Source organism: Brachyistius frenatus, unplaced genomic scaffold, assembly GCF_029030835.1.
Source record: "Brachyistius frenatus isolate BFR_SWC_R1_liver_20210118 unplaced genomic scaffold, ASM2903083v1 Contig_7, whole genome shotgun sequence".
Lineage (NCBI taxonomy): Eukaryota > Metazoa > Chordata > Actinopteri > Embiotocidae > Brachyistius > Brachyistius frenatus.
The window spans coordinates 525677-535960 of record NW_027210606.1 but is presented as its reverse complement, the minus strand read 5'-3'; the positions used below and the strand labels follow the sequence as shown (position 1 = coordinate 535960).

Genomic DNA, 10284 nt, shown 5'->3' with positions numbered 1-10284 from the left:
AAGACATTTTCAAACATCCACATCCATCGTAAAATCTATTATGCTGACGTCAGGGAGCATTACATGTACATGAGCTGACTGAGAAGACATTGAGCAGTCTCTAAAGAGCACTTATAATCTAAAGCTTGTAGGTGTCAACTTTTCAATTGGTGAATATCTCATTTTAGAGCCAAACTCCCACAAACTGTGATTATAGATTTTAGCACAAAAGAGTCTCAAAGGATATTTAGCAGTTGACAAATCTAGTTTTCTACTACTATATACTATATGTATATATATTTATTTTTGACTTTTTTTTATTGTCCAATGTTTATGTAAAATATATAAGAAACAACAATTGGCTACTGAATTCCTCAGTCATATTGGGTCTATAAACCTGCACTGCTCTTTATACTCCAGACAACAAATCATTGGATGGCTGAAATATAGATTAAATAGGCATTTTGGGAATCGACTTAGAAAGTTCATTGGTCTGCTGGTGAGGGCCAAATAAATCTACAGTAAACTTTAATATTCACATCTCGACATTGTTGATGACGGAGACCCACAAAATGGAGGACGTTATTGTAGCTTATTATCTACTGTCTGCCAACCATTTCTGATACAGGAGAAGTTTGGGTTTTCTGAATAAGGCCAGGTGTGACGCAAGCAACAACCAATAGTGACGTCACCAATTGGTTTGTGAACGGCCGTTATGAAGCCTCAAGTTCGGATTTTGGCCGACGCCATCTTGCTAATTACGGGCAGTTTGGAGCCAGAAGTGACCATATTTGGGCGAGCCAGGCAGGGGAGTGAGCGGGTGATCTGACTCGACAATCTGATTGAAAATCAGAGAATGGTACATCCCACCCACAGATAGCCGTAACCTAACTGCACCACAGGGCTGTCAATCAAACAGACACGCCCCCCAAAACACAACTTTTTGAAATGTATTTTCTCATAAATGACGGGATTATTTTTAGATGGACTGCCAGAAAACTAATAAGAAGGGATGACTTTCGCTAGCAAAACTGAAATAACTCATGGAGAAATTTTATTGACTTTATTTTATGAGACTAGTTGAATGGTAGTCTATGGCATAAAAGGCTTTTTGGATCCAACCTCTAGTGGCACTCAGTGGTATTGCAGCTTAAGGCACTTCCGCATCTTCCTCATTTTTTAGACCCGGAAGCTACGTCACTTGACAATCTATGGTGTGAAGCACCGTTCTTAGAGCTGGCCACTTGTAGGGATTGTTGATGTCAGGTGTGCCTTCCATCAAAGATTCTTTAAAGGCTGCATTGAGATCAGATCTGCACAGACCTCATTAGGATGTGGTCTCAGACAACTATAGCCACATTCATTAAGTAGCGTGAATGCAAATGCACCCTAAAGACCACAACTTACGTTTTCTGAATAATCAATAGGAATATACAATAGAAGAAATATCCAGCATGATTCTGCCAAGTGCAGCTGAACTGTAGAGTAAGTAGCAAGCTGAACTGGTGAGCATAAAGCAGCTGTTTACTGAGAAGACAGCCTGTCTGCCTGACACTTGTTTCACCAAAGCCCCCTCTGAGTTTAGCTTTTTTTTCAATCGGTTTTCCCACAACTATGGAAGAGCTCCACCTCCTCGCACTGTTCCTTTATCCACAGTGCAGAATCAAACCCTCTCAAACATGCAGCGTATACTTAGAAAATCCGAACCTGAACTGATGTGATCAGGTCGCACGTGACAGTTCAAGTTGTGAATTACAAACTCGAAGGTTCAGACAAGAGGCCAAATTTCATGTTACATATTCCTGAAGTTCATTTTGGATTCATTAAACTCAACAGACAGAAAATCTGGTCCAATGATCGTTTCAAAGGTGACGGTGTTGTTAAGGGGGACCATTTTTGCCCCAGGGTCCCCCTAATAAGTTGATCCGCCCGTGCACAGTTGTAGTACCAGCAGTAGTTTTTACAGCTGAGCAGCTATTAGAAAAGTGTTGGTAGAATCAGTTAAATAGTAGTAGGATCAACAGTAGGGGTAAATTGATACTGTTGGTTGTTATATTAAAGATGCAGTAGTTGCAGGAGCTGTAGTTGTAGTAGCTCTAAAAGTACTGTGCTTTGCATTCAGATCCCCCCTCTGCTATAAGCTGAAGAGTTTCTGTTTGTGAACGCAGCCTGTCTGGGCCTGTCAGCTGGCAGCACTGCAGCCTGAGTGGATCATTGATCGTCCCCTGATGGGAGGAGTGTTGCTCCTTAATGACCAATTGTAAGAGCTGTGTGACTGGAAGCAGCAGCATATACAGCACCTTCTGCAACAACATGTGGGTGTTGTGACAGAAGCAGAGAGCAAGCCAAAAAACACTCTCCAAACTGATAACGATACACAGACGGCCATGAGCTCATAGAAAATGTTTTTGGTAATGCCGGTTGACACCTTTTAGCAACGTTGACCTCAACTTACAAAGATTTATAGCTCTTTAATAGGTCAATATGAGTCATACTCAGCTGATATTTGGTTGTAATTTTTTGTTTTATTGCTACTGAGTCAAACTTGGGCAACTTTTAGAGCATTTTCCAACTTACAAAATGGGTTTTGTCATTTTTGACCTTAAACAAAAACAACTCTATGATAAGTTGTGGTTTTGTGTTACTTTGTGATCTTGTTTTTCAAACCAAATCCCACAAATCTGACACAAAATATATAAACTATCATTTCACACACTCTTGGATTGGGCTAAAGCCTAACACAATGAGGAGACGTGAGGAGGACATCAGAGGAAATAAGAATGTTGTAGCATATGTTGCTTCTTCTGCTTTTCGAGAGCTCAGTAAAGTTAATTTTATTTTTAAATGAATTGCTGTGACTGACTTTCAACATTTGATCACATTTTTTTTTAATGTCTTTCGGGTCGTTTTCACATTTAATGTTTTCGTTGGTGTTTGCTCTTCGTGGCATGGATTCGAAATAGTAATATTAATGCACTGTTTGGCCTAATGTGTGTACATATCGACTCCCACACAGTGTCAGGATGACTAAATCTACCCTCAAGGTGTGTGACTAGTGAGCAGCTTGCGGCTGATGTTTGTGAAAATAACATTCTGTAAATATTACTGGTTTATTGGAAATAGAAAATCCAAGGTACACAGAAAATAATTTCAGTTAATGACAAACATTTGCCAAAGTCCTTAGAGCAGAGGTGTAAAAAGCAGATGTCAGAAACGTGTTGGTAGAAGTTAAATTGAGAGATTGGATGCAGTCATTTACATGTATCAGTTTGATCCTGGACTCCATGCAAACTTTCACCATTCTCCAAACTGAAAATTAACATCTCTCTGGAAAGTTCATCTGAGGAATAAGTAGCCAGCGTTAAAGCATCAAACATATTAACACACACACACACACACACACACACACACACACACACACACACACACACACACACACACACACACACACACACACACACACACACACACACACACACACACACACACACACACACACACACACACACACACACACACACGTAGTGTGATGACCGTCAGAGAGCAGCTGTTGGCTTAAACCAAACAAATCAGCAAGCCAACACACGGAGCAAATGATCAAATGTGTGACGCAAGTGTGTGTGTGAGTAGGAGTGTGTAAAGAGGAATGGCTCTCAGCATCCAATTTACAGTCATTTACCACCATTTGTTTTCTTGTGATAATGGAGCTGAAGAAAAAACACTGGATGCATAATTCACATTAGCACAACTAAAGCAGTTACTGGTGTATTATTACCACTGGATTAATGTACAATAAGTACAGGTTTGAGATACCTATTTACTTCTTGCATTCATTTTAGCTTTCGCATTAGTTAAATAAAATAAGATACAACGTAAAACGTTTGACTGTCTTATGATACATTGTTTTTTTGATTAATTTTTTTTTCTATTCATTAAGCTTCCAAATATTATAATATAAACTACTTGAAATTGTTTACCCTTTGATACCATGAAAATTGATGCGTACATGTTAAAGCATCACTAATAATCCAGTATTCTGACAGGGTGGTACAATGGGTATATATTTTTTTATATTAAAACATGACATTTCATTTTTGCTAATATTTCTTAAATTGTATTAAAGTAAAGTTTGTAATACAGAATATTACTAGATTTTTTTTTTTTAGTTATGGTGTTTTTTCTTTAACTTTATTTGAATACTCTGAATAGCAGCAGTAACAGAGGTTATACTGAAGTACCGCATAAGCATGAAGTTATATATTTAGATACTTCTGATGATACTGATAATCTGGGGATCAACAGAATATCAGGGACACCTGTGAATTTTCATGTAAACCAACACAAACAAAGTAATATGTATCAAAGGCAGAGAATTATAAGTTTTTTTTAATTTTTCAGCATTTGAAGTGTCTTTTATATTCTATTGTTGTGTATTTAAAATATATATTTATATCAGATAAAATATGATTAATCATCTATTATTATTATTATTATTATTTGTATTGTTATCGTTGTTGTTGTGTGAGATAATACCTGCCCCAGCAGGTGGTGCGTCTACCTGCCAGACGCCTCTGTGTCTCGTCTTTATTTGCCTCCATCAGTCTCTGTCCTGCGGCCCGGCAGCACTTCAGAGCGTAGAGCTTATCAGCTTTCTGTGTTTACCTCTCAATTAATCCCCATTAGTAAGGAGAAGGCATCAGGACGCTCCGGAGGACTTTAACTTTGTTTTGTCCCAAACAGGAGATCATCTGGTTAATAGCTCAGACGGACAGATCTCAATCTGAGCACAGAGACCGGCAGTCTGGCAGAAAAGGAGCCTCAGAGACGCAGCGATCACTGCAGATAGCAATCATATTGTGTAGATATGGGTTGTGTCAGGTCTTAATAAATCACCTTTTGCATTAGAACAGTTAAGTACAGTAAATTACTTATGCAGTTAAAGATCAGTAAACAATAACTTGTATATTTCAAAATATTTCATCATGTTCCTTCCTAAAATAACCATTAAGCATATTGACGGTCGACTGAACTCAATTATCAACTGCTCCACTTTAACCAGGAACTGAGTGAGTGACGAGGTCCGGGGGTTTTAGGGGTTGATGTTAAATGTGGCTCCTGCTGTTTGTTCTCAGTCTTAGCTGTTGTCTCACATCGGGACATGAGTGTGTGGGTGTAATTATAGAAGAATGGGTTTGGGAAACAACTGTTCTCAGGCCGGAGGAACAATTACGCTCAGAGAAAAAAAAAAAAGCAATTGATGCTTTCTCTCTCTAATTTTCACAAAACTTCCACGACAATTGATCTTCCTAAAAATTAATTCAGCAAATAAGGTAGTCCTCCCATAAACGAAAACATATACATTTGACGTGAGATTAATCAGAAATTGACCCACCATGTGGTGTAACTCCCATTTGTGCACCATCGCTAATTATAGCGACTGTTAATTAGCGCCGAAGTTGGGACTTAATTCTCACCCAAGCCATTATTTAACTAAATTAAAGTGATCCTTTGGTCTGGCAGTTCATTTTGGGAATAATCAGGTCATGAGTTTCTTTGTGAAAATACGCATCTAGAAAATACTCTTGAACCCAATGTGACATCTGTCCATTTAGTTTTTCATTGTCTTGTTAAAAACACAAACATATTCAGTTTACTCTTATGTAAATCGGAAAAAAAAAACCATTGAAAATACTTATACATACTTATATTTGACATTTTGCTGGATAAACGACTGAAATCCAATTATTTTGCGAACAATTCATTCACTAGTAATTCGTTTGCACTAACTTAAACGCTGACCAATTCTAAAATGTAAATTAGATTTGGTTTGGAATAATTGAACCAACAACTGACCATTCCAATTCGATTTTTGTTTTGCGCCCTTGTTTCCACTGAATCCGTAGACTATTCTTATCAGAACTTCACTTTCACCAGTGGTGCGTAGTAAGGACCTTTGCCCTGCGACATCACTGGAATATTACAGTCTGTCTGTAATATTTTTTTTTTAAATATCCTTCCAAATAGGCATTCTAAGATCAGGGTAGTCGTTTTTCCGACCAGGATTACAATCACTTGTAAGAATAACATCGGTCTGGGTTGAAATAACACCCTTCCAGTGAAATAATAGGCTACAGGACTCGAACATCCTTCCCTCCTACCCACCAGGCTCCCCCTTAAAATTCTCCCTTTCATTTTCCTCATCGGGATAAATGGTGAAACTTGTAGCAATAATACCCCCTTCTTTCACACAATCGCCTCCCCGCTGCCATCACCTCGAGCCCGGCTGCCACCGAAGCCTCGCGGCTGGGGATCTTGGAGAGCCTTTCTCCGTGAACAAAAAAAGCCTCCTAAAGGGGAACAAAAGTGACCAAATTTTTTCTCAATGTCCCCTTCTTTGCGCAGAATAACCCGCTGCCTGTCGCTCAAATGGGAATATTAGGACGTCAATCTCACGGCCCCTGTGCGCTTTTGTCTTTGCTGAGTGCCCGGCTCTGCCTACCACACACCTTTTGTCTGACAATCCAATAAGAGCCATTATTCCTGCTCCCTATCCCGGCTGCAGCTCGCTCTTCGGGGGTATTTTAGGTGCTTAATCGCGTCCTTTTAAGGACCTCAGATGGAGAATAACTTCCTCCTTTCACGTCGCCTGGCACCGAGACAAAGAGTTCCTGTGGCCTGGCCTCAACCAGCAACTCTTCCCTTAACATGTTTATGAGCAAAATGTGCCGCCGTGCATCTGATTCACTATGATAAACCATGTTACTAGATATAGGAAGCAAAAATACAGTTTAGTAATATTATTTTTTGCATTTTTTACGTAGAGTTTTAGTTCTGTGACTGTGATGTGTTTTGTCATTCAAACACCACAAACAACACACAAAGAGTTTAAATAGAAAAAAAGATTAAATGTGTTTAGAATCAAAACGCATCTCCTTTAATCTCTTGGGTTTATTTGAATAGATGTGAAATAGGCTAAAACAATTCTCCGTTGAACCAAAAACACTTTAAATCAATTCAGTCTCTCTATAGCTCAAAAGTATACCAAAACAGTCCTTCAAAAACGAATCCAATTTTTGAGTTCAAATAAAGGAAAATGCACAAACTAGTGCGTAATGTCACCTCTGTGCTTCAGTTCTACCAGTTGCGAAATGGCATATCAACAAACACTGGACCACAAAACTAAAATAAAAATGTTTAAAAATCCCTCAAACTGTGGTTGTTCAGATGAGCCTGTGTGACACCCCGTGCCTTAACGCACACTATTTTGTCTATAATTCTTGGAGTAAGCGGACAGGTGAATCCAAACTCACATCTATTATATAAGCAATACTGTTTCCTGAAATGTTTTGACCAAGTTAATACACAATTCTAAAAAGGTCGTGGTTTGACCAAAAATGAAAAACTTGTACACTTGTTCTGTTCTGGTGAGGCTACCAGGCTCCGGATCCCCTGCAGGGAGCCCTGGCAGGATGTGACCGCTGTCCCTTGATGTGATTGGGCCTGTGGGGAACCACCGAGGCCGCTCACGTTTCCCAAGTTCATGTTCATGAAGGCGTTGGGGGTGCTAGACGAAGGAAGGGCGGGGATGCTAGTGTAAGTGCAGCTATAGTTGCTGTTGTATGCGGGGTTGTTGTATGTATAGGCCGGGTATCCGTTATAACTATACGGGTTGGATCCGTACGGAGCAGCGGCGTAACTTTGCGCACCGCCCAGACACGGCTTCCCGTCCCGAACCAGCACGGGCACAGCCACGCGCCGTGGCGGCGGGGGGTGGTGCTGCCCCGCCGCTTCCAGTGACTTGTCCTGGCGCTGCCGTTTGCACTTGTAGCGGCGGTTCTGGAACCAGATCTTGACCTGGTTCGAAGTGAGTTTGAGGGTGGTCGCCAGGTGCTCTCGCTCCGGGGCGGACAGGTAGCGCTGCTGCTTGAAGCGCCGCTCCAGCTCGAAGACCTGCGCCTGGGAGAAGAGCACCCTGGGTCTCCGCCGGCTCCTCTGCTTCTGTACCGGCCTCTCCGAGTCGCCCTGCCCGCTCTCCGGTGCCTCCTCCCTGGGCACCAGCCCGCAGTTCTCTGCACAGGAAAGTCACATACGAAGTTTTAATAACTCCAAAATCCATGAACAGTTTCTCCTCACGTGCACGTACTGAATACTGGGCCAATTATGTCAGTCTACACCAAATACACTATTTAACCTAAGCAGCACTGTTAAACTTTATTCAATAGACCTACCTGTCAGATCCAAACAAAATCTGTCAGACACAACGGTCAAAGGTGGAACATTTACATTGTTTCTTTTGAAATTGACAGTTTAATTGCAAAATCGTTTAATCAGGGTGCACAACTAAAAGCTCAAACAATAAAGGTGTGTTGACCTGTTAGGGAGGAAGAAGTAATGTTCTTTCATTTTTAAGCTAAATACAAACTTAACCGATTTAGGGTTGAATCGTGTTATTTTCTGCACTTCCTGAACTTCGAATGGCACAAGCAGCACAAAATCTATTGAGTTTATATTCAATGAATAATTATATGTTCCCTGTAGCGAGGAGCCGAGGTCGCTGCGTCTGTGTTTATTAGCGCTACTTCTAGGTGTCATTTCTTTTACAAGCCTCTTTAAACTAATTGTCGGTTTATGGTCCACACATCATAACAGACTCTGAGTATCAGGCGCGCAGCTGAACCACTAGAAAGTGTTTGACATGTCCAGACTTTTCTGGATTCGTCTCAGGCCTCATCCGCGGTGATACGGACTTCCATTTGATAGCTCTTTATTAGGATGTTGTCTGGCGTCTGGAGGAGGGAGAGCCGAGAACAGGCCTCCCAAGACAAATACTGCTCTGCAGAGATTTGAAACAAGTATATGGAACCCAATCTATTTACATTTTAATCAAACGATCAATTATATTTGTATCAAATTTTATTTGGCATTTTGCAACACCTCTTTTTCTCTATTCTGAATTTTAATGCTGTTTCATCTTTAGGGTCACATAAGGGATCAAATAATAAGGAACATACTAATTGGCCAAAAGGACCCACAGCATTGTTTAAAAAAAGACACAAAATATGTTGTTGTTTTTTTCAGTTGGCTCACATTGTGTTTGAAGCTTTAAGCGGTTTCTTTACATTGCTATTAAACTGCAGTTAATTATATATTTTAGTTATAAAACTAAACTATAGTGCATAACAGCGGTAACGTTTCTATAATTTTGCCGTAACAGCAATTTGGTTAAGGTTAAGATAATTTATTTCTGTGGCTAATTATGCAAATCATTTTGTAGCCACTTGAAAATAACAGATATTCTACATTCAAAACAGTTGCTTATATTTGTAATTTATCTTTGACATCTCATTTCCTCTTTAAAATCCTATTTTACATTTTACAAAGATAATTATCATTACACGTGTCCTCGGTTGCCTTTTGTCTAGCCTTTACAGTAGAAGCTTTGAACTCACTGGTTTCCTGCTCCTCCAGCTCGGTGGCTTCCAGCTTCGCTCCCTGCAGGCTGGGGTGGACGTACATGTCCGGGGATAGGCTGGTCTCCCCGCGGTCCTCCTCCCGCACCGCCAGCGCGCTCAGGTAAGCCAAGTTGTCTTCTCCGTCGGAGAAGGAAGGGCTGTCGCGGGCCCCTGCGAGCATGCAGGACGGCGCAGTTTGGAAATGCTGCTGCTGGTGGGGAGGAGACCGGGACAGGTGCTGCTGGGTGTGGACCCGGTGCGTGAGCTCCAGGGACCCGGACTGCTGCTGCTGTTGTTGTTGCTCCAGCTTGAGGATATCCTTGACTGAAAACGGCGTGGAGGTGAGCGGGCTCTGCAGCATCATGTCATCCAGCTCCTGCTCTGCAGCATCTAGGAAATGAAGCCCGCCGAGTAACATGCACTCCCCTTCTCCTTTTCCACTCTTTTTCTAGCAAATAATTGAGTTTAACAACCCCTTTTTGGTAATTGGAAGTGCGTTAAGCCTCTGGAATCCCTCATCGCCATAAATCGCACGAAAACATGGGTATTAGTCCCGGGTTTGTCCATGCAGGTCTCCTTTCTGACAGATACAATGTCGGCCTTTGTAAGTGGAGTTTGGACCGGAGCAAAGGAGCGCCTCTGCCTCTTCTGATGTCAGGGGGAGGGGTGTGTGTGAAATGGAAAGTCGGTGTGGGCTGGAAGAGGAGCATTTTGGGATAGAGAGACAGAGAGAGGGAGGGTGGAGCGTATGTGACGTATTGCGTGTATTATTTTGTATTCTTATGATTTTTGTGAATATGGTGGAGACAGAACATTACTAACACCCTCCGCGGCACAGTGTTCATCTTTCTGT

At 41.2% G+C, this 10284-nt stretch overlaps 1 protein-coding gene across 1 annotated transcript; it reads right to left on the bottom strand.

The window, feature by feature from the left end:
* Positions 1–6935: 6935 nt before the first annotated feature.
* LOC138615625 (homeobox protein Nkx-2.5-like) lies at positions 6936–10073 on the bottom strand. The gene is made up of 2 exons (XM_069689377.1): positions 9429–10073; positions 6936–8048 (listed from the first exon to the last, which is right to left on the bottom strand). The coding sequence occupies exons 1-2, from the start codon at positions 9847–9849 to the stop codon at positions 7348–7350; spliced, it is 1122 nt and encodes a 373-aa protein (XP_069545478.1). The 5' UTR covers positions 9850–10073; the 3' UTR covers positions 6936–7347.
* Positions 10074–10284: the final 211 nt, after the last annotated feature.

Excerpts from the sequence above, each read along its gene's own strand:
- LOC138615625 (XM_069689377.1), bottom strand. The coding sequence starts at position 9,849 with ATGTTACTCGGCGGGCTTCATTTCCTAGATGCTGCAGAGCAGGAGCTG. Across the intron at positions 8,049-9,428 it reads GCTGGAGGAGCAGGAAACCA|AGAACTGCGGGCTGGTGCCC; the intron begins GTGAGTTCAAAG and ends TTTCCTGTGCAG.